Source organism: Eurypyga helias, unplaced genomic scaffold (assembly GCF_000690775.1).
Source record: "Eurypyga helias isolate BGI_N326 unplaced genomic scaffold, ASM69077v1 scaffold17560, whole genome shotgun sequence".
NCBI lineage: Eukaryota > Metazoa > Chordata > Aves > Eurypygiformes > Eurypygidae > Eurypyga > Eurypyga helias.
The window spans coordinates 29,258-47,844 of record NW_010227881.1 but is presented as its reverse complement, the minus strand read 5'-3'; the positions used below and the strand labels follow the sequence as shown (position 1 = coordinate 47,844).

Here is an 18,587-nt window from a genome sequence, read left to right as displayed (position 1 = left end):
CCTCAGAGTCTCAGCCTGTTCTCCTTTCAAAACACGGAATGATACAGCGTAATTGTCAGTCAGGCTTTATTTTGACTCTTCATTGTGTTATGTTTTTGTGTTGCAATACGGAGTGCTCTTAAATCCTTCTGTGGTGTTTTGGCAATGCCTGCCTTTTCAAATGCGCCTTACATTTGTACTTAGTTTATTGTGCATACTGCTTTCTGTGCTTCTCAAAATGTACCAGAACTGTGGTATATCTTCAGTAGGGTACAGTGATGGCAAAATTACAGACCAGTTTTTTGCTTGGACAAATATACTGAAGGTATATCAAAGCATAATGAAAAGGCATTGGACAATATAAATTAATTTGTTTGCAAACAAACAAATCTGAAAAATCTTGCTTTTAGATTCTCAAATAATCTCTGTCAGGTTAAAAAAAGAAATCAGATCCTTGTCTAGCTCCTTGTATCCCAAAGGAAAGCTTTTAAAAGGGATCCGAGTGGAATGTAAAAATGCAGGAACAGAAAATAAACCTGCTGGGGGGTGGGAAATCTTTGGGCAGTCTGAGGGGTTTGGGGTCCATGCTCAAGTTTCTGAAAGTCTGAGGCTGTCAACACTGAGATGCCTTTTGTTTACATTCTGAACCAGAGCTAGATGTGCATTGCTGTAGGAAAAATTGCTTGTGTCAAACCATGGCAAAAGGAAAAGCAGGCACTGGTTTTTGCCTAAGTGGGCATTATAGAAGGAGATATTAATGTTTCTCAGATGAAAGTTAATTTAATGGAAAGTCTATGAAATAAAGTAATAAAATGAGAACAGGGAAGTTGACTCTGAGTACATTATGAAAAATCAATCTTGCTAAGCCTGTATTTCAATTTGTGCTTCCATTGGTCTTTGTTGTGACAAGAATTGATTTGGAGAATATTTTTATACAGTTTAGGTTCCTAAAATTAATTACTGTCTCACCCTGAGCAGAAGATGTTTTTCTGAAGCTGCAAGTGCCCGGTACTGCAGAAGAGATGGAAAAAGATTATTGTTATTTATTCCGCCAAAGTAGATTTGGATCCATTTATTCTGTAGAGGAGTTGGTTCTGAGTTTTTATGGGCTCTTGGCTTTTACATGTATTTAAAAAAATCCAACAAATTCAACTAGCAGGTGCACTGAAATTTTGTGTTGAGGTATTGACTTTTAGTTTAGTCCTGTGGCAACCTTGTATGTCATTTAGGAGCTGATTACCACTGCTGGCTATATTAGCCAGTGGGGCTACTGTGGCTAAACCTTTTATTTGTTAAATAGTCAATGGTTATTCACTTTTTTTTTTTTTTGCTTGACACATGGGGAGCATTATGTCAAACAGAGGCATGCAATACAATCTTCTTATATTTCACGCAAATTTAAGGCAAATTTCTAATCTGTTATTCCACTGACGTTTTCATCTACCAAATATTTTCAGGGTCGGTCTATGTACAGTACAATTTAGGAGAGTTATCAAAAGTGTAGAGGGTTAAAGTCTAGTTCTGAAGGCTTTTTTGTGTCTTGTTTTTCCTGCAGTAGGTGGAGACATTTTTCCTAATGTGGAAATGCATCTAACATGTTCCTGAACTTTAGGAAGAAAAGCTTAAGGAAAAAAAGCTGGACTGCCTTCCTTAAAACAAACCAAAGCCAGCAAAAAGCCCAGCACAGCTCGCTGCTGATACAAAGGTTGTTGAACTCTGGCAGAACAGACCACCCCATTACTAAGGGAAACATCAAAAGGTGACTAAGTAACGTGGTGGTCTGATCTGCAAGTGTATCAGCAGTGAGCTGTGCTGAGCTTTTGCTGTGGGCTTCTGGATGCCACAGCACACTGCCACCCCTGCAGCAGCTGGATTTCTGGGTGAATAACTGGATGTAAGCTTTACGCGAAGTGGAAATGTGTTTGCACAGTCTCAGTCTATCTTTCACAGCTGTTCCCCCGGTACCTGCTGCCTACCCGTACTAATGTGTGTGAGCAGGAGTGTTCAGCGCGTATGACAGTCTCTTTCCTGCTAGTAAATAAGCTCTTGCCTTTTGTGTCGTAGGTATCTCTCAGCTTTGATTCCAGCCTGGTGAGAGATAGTCTTACTGGAGCTATTTCATTTTTCCTAGGGCAGAGTTGCGTACTGGAGATGTAGCTGCTTCTTTAGCGGCTGGGTGCTCAGCTAGAGCAGCTGAGCTTTGGCTGGCCAGCAGCCTGTCGAGCCTGATCCCCACTGTCAGACTGTAAGAGTAGAGTGAGTGTAGAATAATCTGTACATGGATATGGTCTCCGCATCCATCAGTTTGAGGCATGGGAGCTTCCTGAGTCAGCATTTTCTGTAGCAAAAGGTACGTGAGGAGCACTCCGCAGCAGGAGTGGCCAGTGCGCTGCAGCAGGGAGTGCTTAGCACAACACTTCCTTTGCTCAGACTGTAGCAAGTTCGTGACTAGGAATAAATATGCCTGAGCAGGGTTGTGTACCGTTGCTATTGGTTGAGGAGACATAACTAAGTCTCTAAAACTGACCAAAAATACTTAGCTTATAAAGAGATTAGGTGTCTGTTATTGAAGGGTGTGTAGCCTGAGGACCCGTGACCGCTCATATGAGCTGCAGTTGGCTGACTTCTTGGACTGTTTTATCCGGTGATGCTGAAGTATACGTTTAATGTTCATGCCCGGAGGGGTTGGAGAAGAAAGGCTTGTCCCTCAGCAAGGACAGGCTTTTTTACCCTCGATTTAACTAGTGTTGGTGCCACCTATTGGCAAAATATTTAGCTGTCTAGGGCCCTCTAATAAAAGCAGAAAACACCTTAAAGGACTTCTAAACATCATTGCATTAAACATTCTGTAGTAAAAAAAGGCATTTTATAGGATCTTTTTTCTTTTCAGATTTCTGTCACTTTAATCTTCTGGCCTGTTTGCGTAGGAGAGCAAACCAAAACGTACAAACACATCTGATTCATGTTAAGGAGTAAGTTTTGCGTTTGACTCCATGGGAGTCAAATGTCTTAAAAGGTTGAGGTACAAAAATTAGAGAGGTTCACCATATGATGGCTGTTGTGGATGGGTGATACAATTTGTGTGGCCAGGAAGATTGCTTTTTGGTCACTGCTAAAGCTGAATAAGAAACCCAACACAGCATTACTGTTTTGGGAGGTGTTGGTGGTTTATCTTGGAGGGGTGCAGGCTGCTGTAAATAGCAGCCGTTGTCTTGCATGCTGACACTACGCTGCTTCCAGCTTTGACATGTGCACAAAAGCGCTGGATCTGATCTGTATCTGTGTTACTTCTCCAAACTCTGTCCTCCCATGCCAAAATGGTCAGGGCTGCTCCAGCAATGACTCTAGGAGAAGGCTTGATTTTGGGCTTGGGTTGTTTTTTTTAAAACTCATCTTTGTTTTTTCTTCCTGTTGATATTTTTGGACTGTGCTCTTCTCTACAGTCACATGCGCTCTGGTTGGAAGATACGCATCTTTCTACATCTTCAACTGTAAAACTCTTTGTCATCTTGCCTTTTTGATAAGGGTTCCTTGGAAGTACTGAACAAAATTTGAGCTAAATTTTGGGTAATTTAGGGTTTTTATACAGAATCTATGTGTTGAAGCTTTTGAAGGACTAGAAATGCTTATCTGAAAACATTTACTGCATTTTGATCTAGTAAAGCAGTTTGTAAGAGGACAAATACACAGACTGGGTGTTGTAGTATGGGTGAGAGAAGGCGAGTTTCTAGATGCAAGAGTAGATCTTACTTTTTTCCTACAGAAAAGGCTCCAAAAACCAATCATGAAATAGCAACAAAAGTAAGTTGCTGTAATCACATGATATTTGCTGTAATGTGAATAAGAAACTCTTTAAATACACTGGTTCTAACAGCCACAATTTTTTTTCCTTCCTTTACTGATACTGTATTACAGGGTCCTACCAGCACTTGGTGTAGTGGAAGGTGTCCCTGCCCATGGCAGGGGGGTTGTAAATAGATGGTCTTTGAGGCCCCTTCCAACCCAAACCATTCTGTGATTCTATGAACTTTAGCAAGGATCCCTTTCTGCTAGCTGCTGTTTAAAACAAAATCCCACGAAGGCAGGTATCTTGTCTTAGGGCAAAACACAGCAAACCTCTCAACAGATTGTTGTGGGTTTTTTTTTCCAGTACTGTAAAGGGATTTGTTTGACTTGCCTTCTAGTTTTCTGTCCCTTCCACCTTACACATGACTCCACAGCACGACCGGAAACCACCCTCGGATGCCTGGATGTGGGACCACTTTTCAGACACCACATCGTAATCGACCCCAGGGCGTCCCTGTTGAGAAAACTGCTCCTTTTCAAGCAGGGATTGCGAGACAGATCGAATAAGCAGCCATTTCTGTACGGAGTGATCTGCTGTGTTGCAGCCGGTGATTTCTCCTGCTGAGCATTCCCACTGTGTCTCTAGATATTTGCTTTTATAAGTAGAGCTGACAGTGGGTACAGAAAAAGAACTGTCTTTGGGCAGGCTTCTTAGGTGCTGTGGGTCCAAAAGAGCTTGAATGTTTGTATGTAGAAGGAGACTTTTCTTTCAGAAACCAGGGCTCCATGCTAACGTGGGTGTGTGGGTTTTGTCAAGGTGATAACTTGGAGAGAAGTAAAATGGATACTTCTGCATTCCAGCGCGTTACAGATTCCATCTAACTCAATTATGACAAAACTGAATTACGATTCCTCCTCCCCACCCTCATCCTCCACGCAGGGATGAACACGCACGCGCAGTTATTTTTGCATAGCTTTTTGGCAAGGCTCCAAGAGCTAACGTTGTGCTTGCACATCCTGCTCCAGCAGTAAGTGTGGAGGGAGTCTGTTGGATGAAGGTGAAGGTTACAGTGACTCTGATTGTAGCAGACTTGTTCATTTTGATTTGTGATTTTCAAGATGATTTTATAGAGGAAGTTCTTTCTCCTCCTGAGATCCTTTGTGTGTGCTAGTGATGGTAATGCAGCTTGTCCGCGGTTAGTTTGGAGAGATGCTCATCAGCGAAAGAGGGAGGGGAGAGGCTGACTGGTCAGAGAGAGGTGACCAAAGGGCACGCAGGGCCCTACAGACAGAGGCTGTATGTGGTGGATGCTGTTTTATTGTGTAGTACATGCTTACTCCCGTGCTCCGATTTACCTTACTGCCGCTTTGCTTTTTGTTTCGCTCAGCCGTGGATGTGCCGTAGGAGGCTGCGTTGCACGACGTATTGCTAATGACCGGTGCCTAAATTCTCCATGTTCTCCCCTTAAGTCCCTTCCCCTTTGGGATTTAGCACTTTTTTCTTTTTACTCATTCTCTTGTCTGACCAGGTTAGAGCTGGTTTTCCCTTTGTTGGTACCGTGGACAGTAGAAGAACCGTGTGGACTGTTCTTCCCAAAGCGTGGCCTGCTCTTGCAGAATGGAACAGACACTTTTCCAGGCCTACGTAATCTTTGAAAATGTGTAATTCAGAGTTTCTGGGAGTTCAGAGGGGTCAGTTATGGTTGGTAGATCATATATGGAAGATTGTTTACTGTTTTATGAAGTCGTTAGATCGGTGTTCGCTGCTGAAATATTTGAGGCCGGCATTAAGCGGGCGCTACGTGTGCTGAACTTGGCTCTCGCAAAAGCCTTGCAGAAGTGTGTACGATGCTGTGCGTGTGTGCAGCCACTTTGGGGACTGGTCAGATGAGTCAACACTCATGAGTACGTGCTGCCAGCTGTCAGGTGTCTGCAGTTCTTGAAGCTGTAAAGGAACAAAAACTTGTACTTTCAGTTTTAATCATGTTTTTGCCATACATAACTTGGCAGCTAAGGTGAGAAATCTTTTGTTTATGCTGCTGCTATCAAGAGAGAGGACAGTTCGTGTAGTGCTACAGTGCAGTTTAGTTTGAGCTTTAAGCAGGCTTTATGTATGTCTTTGTTTACATTATTTTTGTTGTATCCTTCGCTGGGGTTTATGGTAATAAAGTTTGTGTGGCATTTGTTGGCATGATCATTTGCAAGGCCCATTCTGACTGAAAAATGGATGGTGTGAATATATACTGCAGCTTAATGTACTTAACGCATATAAACCAGACTGAGTAGCAAAACTACTGAAAAAAGGAGAGAAAATTAGGTCTGAGGAATCCATTCTCAGCAATGGTTCTTGGTTAGTTCGAGGAACTGCTCCTGGCCTAGTTCAAATCGAGGTAGTTCTGAGTGATTCAGAAGATGTGGAAGGTTTGTCAAAGATCACTGTAGATGTGCAAAAATGCATGGAGTAAAAAAAAAAGATTTGCACAGTCAGCTTAGCTGTGATTGCTTGGTAAGTTTGAGATCATTTGGACCATTTGCATTTTAATATTGTTCAGTGCAATTTTGAATTATCCACAGCTGTGGCTTGATAAGCAGAGTTTGAAATTCTGCTTTTGGTACTAACTACATTTGGATGCCTTTGGGAGGGGTGCACAGTACCCCTCTGGGGTGTGAAGTTCCTCCGTGGCAGTGCATGTCTTTTCAAAATTTCCACTGATAAGAAGGATTGTTTTGAGGGAAGTTATTAAAACGCCTTTTGCTCCGGTGGGGATGGATGCTCAGCAGTTGCTGGTGAACATGTGTGCCACTCATGGGGAGGGATTGCCAAAGAAGCATCTCTCTTTTCATGCTGGTGAGAAGTGGTTTTTTGTTTGTTTGTTTTTAATAATTAAAAAAAAAAGCAAACCCAAAACCCCAAACTGTAAAGTTGTTACTAGTTAAAAAAAAATTATCCCAAGGATGCATTTTGTTTCCTTGCATAGTGATGAAGCAGTGCCTTAGTGGCACACCTCCCTTTTCCATTTATTGGAGCTTGCTGAAGGGCATGTGGGTAAATGCAGGCCTTTTCTTTTGTAACCTTCTGGGCTTGTTTGGTTTATGTAGTCATGCCTGAAGGTAGCAAACATCATCTTTGCTGATACTCAGAAATGGCAAAAAAGACTCTTTGTTGTATCTCAGTACTTTGGTGCTGGTGGAATCAGGCAAGAGTAGATTAGACAGACATCTTTATAGCTTAAAGTATCTTTTGATAGGGCTTCGTGTGAAAAAAATCACAGCAGTTTGAGAATTCTTGGATTTTCGGATCTAAAAATCTCAAAAGGAGATTAGGAGAAAACCAGTGATATGTCTAACCTTCCCCAGCTGACATGAAAATGCTGCTCTTGATTTCTGTGAGCTTGCCTTCTGTACTTGGGGAGAGGGAAGTCCTGCTCAGTGCTTGTCCGTGCTTCCACGCTGCCCCCCCCCAGCACTGCAGTGCGTTAGCCAAGCTCAGTGCCGGGCTGGTTAATGTGAAGGGCTTCCGTGGGTGCTTGTCCTGTTTGTCCAGGGGGCAGGAACGGGCTGGCAGCATGATCTTCATCGCTCTGCCCTGAGAGTTTCTCACGTGGAGTGGCTCCTTTGGGGTATGAAGAGCTGCGTGAGGCAAATGGTTTTGAAGGATCTTTGCTAATAAAGTAATTAATCAGTATCAGTGGGTGGGATGTAGGGCTCGTTAGTCTCTCCTGGAGGCCTGCTGCAGTCACAGGGTGGTAAGACTTCAGGTAAAATAGATGTGCCTTATTTTACCCTCCAAGAATGTCTTGTTTTCACCAAGAAGGGTACTTGTGTTCTAAGGAGGATGAATGATGGTTGCATAGATGGTTCGTGGCTTTCGAAGTACGGGGTTTCACGTGGGCCCTTTGAGCCCAAAGTGTTTAAACTATCAAGAGAATTGAGAACGTCTACAAATCATCGTAGAGTGCAGGAGGAGAAATGTTGGGTTTTAATCTTCACTTTAAACTACTGCCCATATGTTTGTATTAGCCGTAAGTGTTCTAAATTGAGGGGGAGAGCTGTTTTGTCCTTAAGGTATCTTCCCGCCTTTTGTTGTTCCCCTGTCTTTTTCTCTCATTAATACTGGTACCTCTGGTCTGGGAACTGAAACACTAAATTAAATGCTCTGTTGACTTCCCTGTGGAGATAACATGCCAGGAAAACAGATGGCTTATTTTTTCTTCATGGTAAACTCATTTTATCATTTGCTTCAGCAAGTATCATCTCTGTAATTCACTATGATATGGCAGCTCGGATGCGTGTTACTTACCCGTTATAACACTAATCAGGAAGGTTCCCTACCAACATATGTAAATACATGCAGCGAATACAGCGAGATTAAAAATCTGGGGTAAGACGTTGGGAGAGTGTCTGTACTCGCGTTGCAGGGAGAACTTCAGGGAGCTCCGTGTACCTTGAACTGTCCTTCAGCGTACAAGTGACAAAACTGACGGCCACATGCAGGAGGCTTTGAGGGGGAAATAAAGGGATGAAAACAGTCCTAAAAGAAGAAAGCACCTTAATGTATTAGGAATGTGTTGAAAATACCTATTTTTTATATCATGCCTGAGAGACTGCCTTTTTCTGTGTATGCACTCACAAACCTTAGCTGTCTGGTTGCTTCTTCCCAGCAGCTGCTTTGTAAATGGAATGCTGTTCTCATCTACATCATTTTCCTAGCATTTGATGTTTCAAAACCAGAGCAGAATAAATCTTTATTATTTATCCCTGAGCAATCAGTTAATCCAGAGCCAAGTACAAGCCAGGTACTTTGCTGCCGAACTCTGGTTGCAGCCTGCAAAAGCCAGGAGTATTTTGGAACAAGAGGAAAATAAAACCACCGTATAAATGCGGGCTGGTTGCATCCTGCAGATAGAAAACAGGAGTGATTTCGGTGCAATGGGGTTTTCTAATCTGCTTTATCTGCTGCTTCTTTTTTTAGGCCCTGGTAATTAGCTGAAGAGGCTAGAAGTAGAATACACAAGCATTACACCTTTTATTACCAAGTCTTACTCAACTGACTGCCATCTTCTTGTTACTTCACCATTTTTAGTACTGTGCAGTCTTGATGTGGCACTGTAAGACTATTTTTCTTGGTCATCTGACCATTTTGAGTGAACTTTGGTCAGTGTTGTTGTCTGGTGGGGATTCAGAATGATGTGCCATTCACATCAGGCTCAAAATGTGGGTTTGCAAATGAGATGCTGGGCTGGAGGGGACTGAGTCTGGTCCCTCGTGACTCCAGGCAGTCAGGGTTATTGTACTCCTGATGCCATCTGATAAATGTACATCCCGTAGTACAAGTCCTGGGCCTGTGTCTTGCAACAAGCTGTGGGAAAAGAGCTGGAGGGGTGAGATTACACGGGGCATTTGAATAGGGATTTTTTTCCTGAACTATTTGTATAAACCCTTGGGGTGTCACTGGTGAATGTTTCAAATGCAAACTTCCCAGTACTGTGCTCATGTGCATACTGCTTCCTGAACGACAAACGCTTTGATCAGGCGGGTCACAGAGGCAACAGCGCAATTGTGTTTTCATGTTGTAAAAGGCTGTCTTTGATTTGCTTTATTCTTAGATTCAAAGGGAAAAGAAACTGCAGCAATGAAAGCTGACCTACTGAGGGCTCGCAATGTGAAGAGGTATATTAACCAGCTGACGGTGGCAAAGAAGCAGTGCGAGAAGAGAATCAGGCTCCTGGGAGGGCCCGCGTATGATCAGCAGGAGGATGGCATTTCTGATGAAGGCGATGGCCCTCAGAGTCAGAAGGTATCAATCGAACAGCGCATACGTTGTCTGAAGGTCATGCTAACCACGTTAGCACTGGATCACATTAGCCTCACTGTCATTAATCCTTCCCTTCCCCCTGGAGTCAGGTACAAATTAATTGCTGCATAGTTGATTTATCTTGGGAAAAGATAAAGTAAGATCACATAAGTACTTAGAAAAGACATATAGATCGTTCGGCTTGGAGTGTTGCTACATGTGAACCTTCATAGAGGATCAAGTGGCTCGTAAACATGTGTGATTTTCGGGACATACTGCATGTAGGGAGTTAGTAGGGACATGCTAACGGCCTTTCTGAAAGTAGCAACTCGCTTTCAAATAAAACATTGCCAACATACCTGCAATGGTTCCTTGGCCCTTGTTATATTTACTGTAGGAAATACCTGTGAGTTTTGCAAACACTAAGTTATTCAAAAACTAACACTCATGGAAGGCTGTTGAGTAAGGGTAGTCATTGCAGAAAAACTCTGGCAAAGCTGTTGAGTGAATGCTGGTTCTCAACGTCACTGTAGTCTGGAATCGAAAAAAACTACCGTTGTCTCAGCCAGCATCTACAAAATAAAATCACGGGTAATTATCCTTGCTAAACTTCAGTGACTTCTTTGTGTAATCTACTCTGTCCCCTTTGGGCAAACACGGTAATAGATGTATTCGAATTAGAAACAAGATTTTATTTTTCTCATGTAGGTAGAAATTCTCTCTTTATGCCGGGATCTTTAATTTTCATTATGTCCTTACAATAGTTGTAACTTAGTAGTGCGTAAGAAAAAATTGCACAAGTGAGAATCTGTCTTGAATAAGGTCTGGAAGAGAGCAATTCCATACCCCTGACTCATCCTTAAAGCGTGATTTCAGGTGGTGTGTCATAGATTGTGCCAAGGCAGCCCTGATCTTCTTCCTGAAGTTTGGTGTAGCAAGAGGTGCCAAGGAGAAAGGAAAGAAGGAAGCATGTGGCAGCACTGCATGAGCCGCCCATGCTACTCCTGGTGCCTGCTGACATGTGATGGATGTGATGGATCTTTCCAGGATAGATACACGGTGACATAAGATTGTTCAGGAACAGGATGAAGTAGTGAAGCTGCACTGTACAGGGGCAGGGATTGGCCAGAAACGTAATAAAATATGATATTATTGTAATTAAATTGCTGTTGTTAATGTTGCATGTTTTATACCCCGATGGATTTTTGGTGGGAACTGCTGACACACAGTTATATATTCCAAATATACCCATGAGCAGCTCCATATTGAGTTGATGGTACAATTAATAGGAATAAAGACTTCCTTGCACAGGCATTTGTTGTTGTGATGGTGGAAACAATGGGATCCTGGCTGCTCTGCTTCTAAGCTTTTGATGTGTTCCTGTGAAAAAGCCATAGAACCGCTCCACACCCGTGTCAGTAGAAAATAAGAAAACTGCTTCTCTCTTCTGTTGTCCTCAACACTCTGTTGCCAGGAAAGAGGCTGAGGGAGGCTGGATGAGAGACGGAAGCCACACTATTCTCTCTTGAGCGCAGAAAATTGCCCAGGGCTTGGCTGAGGAAGGGTGAACTCTCTTCACTGTTGCTTCCTCCCATCCTCTTCCTGCACTGTGGTAGCTGCAGTCTGGGTTCTTGTTTCAAGGCAGCCAGGGTGATGTTGGATGCCAGTCCATCCTGGGTGGGCAGGATTGATTGAACACTCAAACCTTTTTCTAAGCAGAAGGGAAAGGCACTGTTTGGGATTTAGTAGATAAGCTGATGTTGTTATGACCTTATAGCACCTTCCAGTACCTGAAGGGGCTACAAGGAAGCTGTGAGGGGACTTTTTCCAAGGGCCTGTAGTGACAGGACAAGGGGGAAACGGGTTTCAATTGAAAACGGGGAGGTTTAGCTTGGATATCAGGAAGAAATCCTTCCCGGAGAGGGTGGTGAGGCACTGGGACAGGTTGCCCAGAGCAGCTGTGGATGCCTCATCCCTGGAAGTGTTCAAGGCCAGGCTGGATGAGGCTTGGAGCAACCTGGTCTAGTAGAAGGTGTCCCTGCCCATGGCAGGGGGGGTGGGGCTAGAGGACCTTTAAGGTCCCTTCCAACCCAAACCGTTCTGTGATACTATGACTGTGTAGCTGCTGGTGGCCCATAATTTCTCTTTAGGATCTGGCTGTTCCAGCTTTTCTATTAAGCTAGCAGTTAACCTGCTGAATAATTAGCTTATATAGAAGAAAGTGAAGTTTGCCTTCCTGTCTTCAATTTGCATGAGATAGGTCAGAAATGGGCATTTACTGATGGTGTTTTGAATTATTATTTTATGTAAGTGCAGTACAGAAGCTTGACTACATTAGTAACTTTGGCGAATTTTTGGTACTAGTTAAACAAAGAACAAATTAACTAGTGCCCTAAACTTGTGTTTTGGTTTCACTTCTGCATCTTACAGAAAGCTTTTTCTTTCCTGCAGTAGCAGGGGTGTAATAGCAGTACTGGTAAGAGTCTTTAACGCACCTTCCAATGATGGGCTTAAACGTGGAGATGGATTTTTTTGGAGCTGTCAATGTTGTCCTCTTACAGATTTAAGAAAAAAAAAATTGTGTGGTTTGAAATACTTTTTTTTACCTTTCACAGCAGAAGCTAATCATAAAACTGTCGGGTTTCTGTTTGGTAAATTCATAAAAGTCACGAGACTCTATTATAGTTTTCACACATTTTGCTCACCTCATTATCCTGAATCAGGTGTCTCTAGGGGAACCCTGAATGTATGAGTTAGAATCAAATGTTTATAAGCAAATAAAGAAACTCCAGCTACTCTAAATCTGAATTCTGTCATTAGCTCTGATACTGATTTATCCTCTGCCCTGGGTGTTACATGTGCTTTCAGAGAAAATGCAGTTTGAATTAGTGTAATGTGTAAAGCATCTCTTCTACTTAGGGTCAGTGCAGTTTTAGGTCATTTTCTGAGAAACTGTACCTGCAGAGTCCTGCAGTAATTAATTGAGTTTTCGTCTGTGTTTATTCAGCAAGCCATTTGCTTGATCTCTTGTGTTCAGCATAACAGCCACCTCGCCACATCTCTGAGATTTGATGTGGGGAGTTGCAGCGTCTCCTTAGTGAAGCTGTTTTGTGAAGCACGGGTGGTAGGAGCAGCTCTGGGGATCTGATCCTTGACTAGCTGTGAAACAGCAAGGAGACCACCTGTGTGTATTTTGAGGCACAGGCAGTTCATGTTCAGAATCCTACTGATGAGGACTAAGTTGAAACTCCTGCTCAAGACCTTGCTTCTGCCACATCCCAGGGTAGATGCTCATTAACTGGTGGCTGATCAGATTTTCACTGTAATTTCCAAGCTTCAGGCTGTGAGGTCACGTTATGTTGGGTGTGCTGAATCCAGCACATCGGGATTCCTCATGGCACCGAATTTGGGGATATAAAGAAAGTGAGCTTCAGTTGTTGTTCCTTTGTTGCCCGGAGATGGGGTGTCTCACAACAGAAGTATGTTCATGAACATGTGAGTCTCAAAACAGAGATTTTTCCATTAGGGTGTGTGCAGTAGTAGCCAGGTACCTTATGTAGTATGTATTTAATGATAAATAAATAATCATTGCATTTGGTTCAGCTGCTGCTGCGTAAGACAGAGATAGCCTTCTGATGACTTACCTCTCTTTAAAAATAGTAAGAATATACACTTCAATTTTAGTCGGTGTACGGACAAAGCATTACTTAGTGGTTTTTAAAATGCAGCTTGCAGAGAGACACATTTTTCCAGTATTATTTTTTACCTTCTTCTTATTCCTGTCTTTTACAAAAAAGAAAACAGCCCCAACAAATAAAACCAGAAGTCCTGCAGTCTGTGCCATCATCGTAGCAGAAAACCTTCGCTGCTGACCCAGGTTCTGTCCGCCCCAGCCATGATCTGCAGCGCCGTTACTGACTGTATTGTGGTTATTCATCATGGGCCAACGTGGCTGTGGCGAATGGGAACCTGGTGTGTTGCAGAGGCATACAGTACAGGGCATCTGTGCTGTGCCTGCTGCAAGTACAGGCCCTTCCAAATTAAGTAGTTCTATATTCCTCTCCAGAGGGAGGGTGTAACTGTCTTTAGGGGCTTGCCAAGACCCGGTCTCTGCTCTGTAGGGCTAGGAGCAAGGCTGTTCTGTGTGCCTATGCTAGGGATGCTGGTTGAAGCATCCCACTTGGAAAAAAATACAAACCTAAGCCCTTCCTAGGCTAGGACAGAGCTGTGGTATGTTGGTTACTCTCCTCTTGGAGTAGGGAAGTGATGTAGCAGCGGGAAAGCTGCTGGTCTTTCTGAACCCAGAAGCTGCCCTTGAGTTAAAAGGATTTGAAGGGTTCCTGTTGAGGCTGATAATTCTAGGATTTTATCCGCTAACTGGATATCACATTCGAGGGTGTACGCATGCACTAACCAATGTGTATGTGCCAACATAGCTGAGAGCTTTGTACACTAATCTCTGGTGATACTGAGTCATAACATGGCCTTTTGCTGAGGATTACAAATTACTGTGCAATCTCTTTAAATCAGAGAAGGAGGGATCCTCCACAGAACACTTCCTGGATTGCCTGCATTTTATGAGGACTTGTCACCTCAAACCTAAAAACCTATTTTGTCCATCATTGCTGTCGTTGAAGTCTTAATAGTATTTATAGTGCAGTGTTTGTAACATATTTGATGGTTCCAGGATAGAAGAGCCTTAAACAAACAAACCCAAAAACCTAAAAAAATATTTGTGGGGTTTCATTTCTGCAAGAGGAGTTTAAATAAGCTTTTCTGTCCTTTATGTAGTTAAGGTGTTTCAGTTTGCAGGGTGGCTGCTGGGAGCTTGGTGTAACAGCAGCATTAGGCAGCACCTCTTCAGTTACCGTGGGGCCTGTGTGCGATGGGCTCTCTGTTCGGCGAGAGGGAGGGTCGCACTTCCTCGCTCCCTGCAGCAGCGCTTACCCACAGCTGCTTTTGAGAGGGGTGTTTGTTATTTACCCTTCTTGCTGTCAGCCTGGGGGGGGTACCTTGTGTGATAGAAGCATAGAGACCAAGGTGACCTCTCGCTCAACAAGTGAGCTCTGCGTCGTGAGTGATTTATTACCTCTGCTGTCATTTACAGAGCTGACAGTCCTGGAGATGGTGAAGATCTCTGTTCAAGAGGCTGGAAGGCCCTGTTCTCCTTGTATTTTAAATTATTGTCCTTGATAAAATGATGGAATAGAGAGTATGATGATGCACAGCAGTGAGGCTAAACCACAGATTGACCTTTGAACGGTTGTCTCAGTGTTCTTCTCTCTGGCAGTCTGATCACCATTTCTGCCTTAAACCTGGCTTCAGCAAGCCTCTCCCTCTGTGCTGCTCAGCGAGGATTACAGAGGGAGGTCTGAGAGGCAGGAGTTTATGTTCATATAGCTGAATAGTTCCCAAGCTAAGAGCAGCTCACGTCCAGGTGATACAGTTGGTAAAGGGTGGAGAGAGGATTGGCACAGACTGCCACTGAGGAACTTGGAAGATGAAAATGAGCGTTTCAGCTGAGACAACCACAATTTACTTAAACACTGCCCAAAACTTGGGGCAGCTGTTTCAGACTAAACATAGGTGGCTGCAGTTTTAAAGACATTTCTATGGCTTGGTGCAGAGACTTGTGCTAGTGGTTGTGTACACGCGTGTGTACGTGGGTTTCCTCCTGGGCGGCTTGAGTCCAGTAAACCATTTTTCCTAAATGTAACAAGTTGGTAGAGTTTCACAGGTGCTAGGTTTAGGAAAATTGGTGGTTTTCCCAGAGAGAGGGATGCTGATATGTGACCTGAATTGCACTAGTATTAACTTCTCTAATCTGGGTTCTCTGATAGCTATTAATGCTATCCGGCCTCGGTTGGAATCCATGTCTTCGCTCTGTACCAAATCACCTTTGCTGTAAAATGCAGCGTCACTGGGAGCTAAGATGCGTTAGCCTCAGCGCCTAAGGGCCTGCTTTCCTTTGAAAAGGAAAAGGTGTGTGTTGGCTAGTGCCTGAGGTGCAAAGCAGGAGGCCCAGACCACACCAGTGGATTCCTAGTGATGTAAGTAATGGCACTAAACGAGCTGTACAAAACTGGTTCAGCTGCTTGTCTGACAAGTTGGAGAGGAAGGGGTATTGGGTTTTGACGAGGGGTTTTGAAAACTGGTCCTTGTTTTCAAAGACAGCCAAGGTTGTTAGTTTTCTTCTATGTGGGAAGTTGTGCTCACTTTCTCAGGGAGGTGTTTTGTTTTCAGGTGTTTTTCTCAAAGGCCTGGATTCACAAAAATAGTAGAGAGTGAGGAAGTGATAATGTTGGTTTTTAATCAACAGCTTAATGTCTGAAGCCTCTGCTGGGGCGTGGGAAGCCTGTGTTTCATTTCCTTTTCCATTTGACGTACACCCTTCTCTCTCATCTCGGCCAGAGTCCTGAGCATTCTGCCACAGCCTGGACTCTCTTCTGAGTGCATTTCTGACAGATGGTTTTCAATAACACTCCGTTAATGGGAACTGGCCACCAAATGCCCTGGCTGCCAGGGTAAAGAACTACACTCCGTCTTACTCGGTGTCCCTGGGAATAATTGAGATACATCTCAAAGCTCTGTGGCCTGTGGTGTGGAAACTGTTGGTGTTACTCTTTGTTTGAACCAAGCAGAGAACAGATCAGTTAGCTTTCAGCTCAGCTCCTCTGCCTTGCAGGAACATTGGAAGTTGAATTTTTGGCAGTAGCATTTCATGAATGACTTGAAATGCCATCTCAGTCCTTTGAAATACAGTCTTACCTCCTGGACAGAAAACATGTGGAAACATTTTGTATCTGGTAGGAGCATAGATACTTTTATCTTCTAAATACCTACAACTCTTTTTTAATTATTCTCCTAAAATGAAGCAAAACTATTACTGTAGAAGGTCTGTGCAGCTGAAGCTAGTACACGTCTGTGGGATGTGTGGCACTCTGCGGGCCTATCAGGTGAAAAGATTTTCCCCATAAGGATGGAGAGAAGCTAGAGTTAGGTATTTTCCCAGGTTTTACTCTTAGTTTTCCTTTCTTCAGATTCTTCAGTTTGAAGAAATTTTGGCCAACCCTTCATACCGAGAGCACTTCCGAATCTACATGGAAAGGATGGACAAGATGGCTTTGATTGGTCTTTGGGAGTCTGTGGAGTATCTGAAGAGCGCTAACAAGGTGGAAGACATTACAAGTCCATTAACGTTAACAAGTACACTAACAGGAATGGTGTCTTACTGGGATATTGATGTTAGGAAATGTCTTTTTACTTATGTTTTTAAAACAGCAGTAGCATAGGATGGTTGCTAAGCAATTTGGTTTAACTTCTTCCTGTAAGTGGTTGAGGATGATATGTCAGTTAAAAAACATGGACTGTGGTGACAATGGTTTACTGTTTTGTGTAGCAACATGACCTGTAAGAAGGATACTTGATATGCAAAAGTAATAGAATTATTTTGCCCTCCACCAGAGAAAAAAATTGCAGTAATGTGTTGTCTCTAGTTGTATCAGTTCATGTGAAACTTAAAAGTACATTACAGTTTGATATGTACAGACCATACACAAGCTCCTCATTTTACCCATTACAAGTGGCCTGCTCAATCCAAACCCCTGAAAGTTTGTGTATATATGTGTTTTTAAAATCCTTCAGAAAGACAGATTTTGCTTTAAAGACCCCTTCCTCTCCCTGTTGTGTTGCTGTATAAGCAGCTGAGTTTCTCCAGGAATGCAGTGCTACTGCTGGAGGGAAGAAACGATGCTGTGTTGTAATTTGTGCTAGAATAAAGTAGGAAGGAGAACCCTGAAACCAGGATCAGAAATACCACTTGAAGGTATAAGAAGTGTTGTAGAGCAAGAATATAGAGGACAAATATGCTGTTTGTGAGCAGCAGAGTGGATTTCTGGGGGAAAACTTTGAAACCTCCATGATTCACACAAGCATGAAAGACAAATTTCATTATTAAGTATCAGTTAACTTTTTATTCACTGTAATTTTATTACTCTCCTACGTAAAAAGATTCTGGTCGATTGGAAAACAGGTATCCTGTAACAGAAGTGGCAGAAACTGTGCAGGCATTAACACAGTCTGATAAGATGGCTGCCAACCAACTCAGGCTAGAAAGCCTTCATAAAAGGGTTTGTCAAGCGCTGTGAAGCCAGTTGTGAAAATCAGTTTTGATTTGCAAAGTGCTCGTGACTGGAAAAGGTGCTGTAAATCATTTTGTGACCTTTCAGCTGCAATTCCTCCTCTTGCTTTCAAACCAGGATGTATAGTGCCTTTATTCAAGGCTTCCCGTTTTTCCTAAGAGCTTCTGCGCTCCTGTTGCTCCATGGAACGTGAAGGCTGTCTGCTGGTACAGGGGCAGCTTTGGTTATGGAAAAGTCGCCTCGTGCAGCCACGTGGCTGTGATACTGTCACATGAAGCAGGCAAGCACGCTGTGCCATGCTTTAGGCTTGAGTGTAAAGTGAGTCGCTCCTGTCCGGTGGAAGACAGGAGAGTTGACACCGCTGAACTCTTCGGTCTGAACTTAAACCGGCGACCACCATGTTGAACTAGCACTTTTTTGCCTTTAATACCAGCTTTTGGAGCATGCTTTAAAAGCAGTGGGTGTGGAAGCTATGGTAATTTTTACAGCACAGCTGTTCCTCCACTTCATTTCACAAGATAAATACCAATATTTGTTGACTGCTTAGCATCTGTGCACAGGCAGAGTGCTGGATCTCAGTAAGACTTTCACAGATGTGTTCTCATCCATCTGGCCATGAAATTAGCTTGATCATCCTTCAAATTATGCACCTGGATCCTGAGTCATCCAGCTATGGTAATTTTTACAGCACAGCTGTTCCTCCACTTCATTTCACAAGATAAATACCAATATTTGTTGACTGCTTAGCATCTGTGCACAGGCAGAGTGCTGGATCTCAGTAAGACTTTCACAGATGTGTTCTCATCCATCTGGCCATGAAATTAGCTTGATCATCCTTCAAATTATGCACCTGGATCCTGAGTCATCCTGATATTTTTTTTTTTTTT

General features: G+C 43.1%; 1 protein-coding gene across 1 annotated transcript in view; it reads left to right on the top strand.

Annotated features, from left to right (window-relative positions):
* Nucleotides 1–18,587, top strand: part of SNX25 (sorting nexin 25) — a 53,710-nt gene that overhangs the window by 10,568 nt on the left and 24,555 nt on the right. Inside the window, exons 5-6 of the mRNA XM_010157840.1 lie at nt 9,372–9,562; nt 16,600–16,731. Of these exons, the coding sequence (XP_010156142.1) occupies nt 9,372–9,562; nt 16,600–16,731 (323 nt within the window). The remainder of the gene's footprint in view (nt 1–9,371; nt 9,563–16,599; nt 16,732–18,587) is intronic.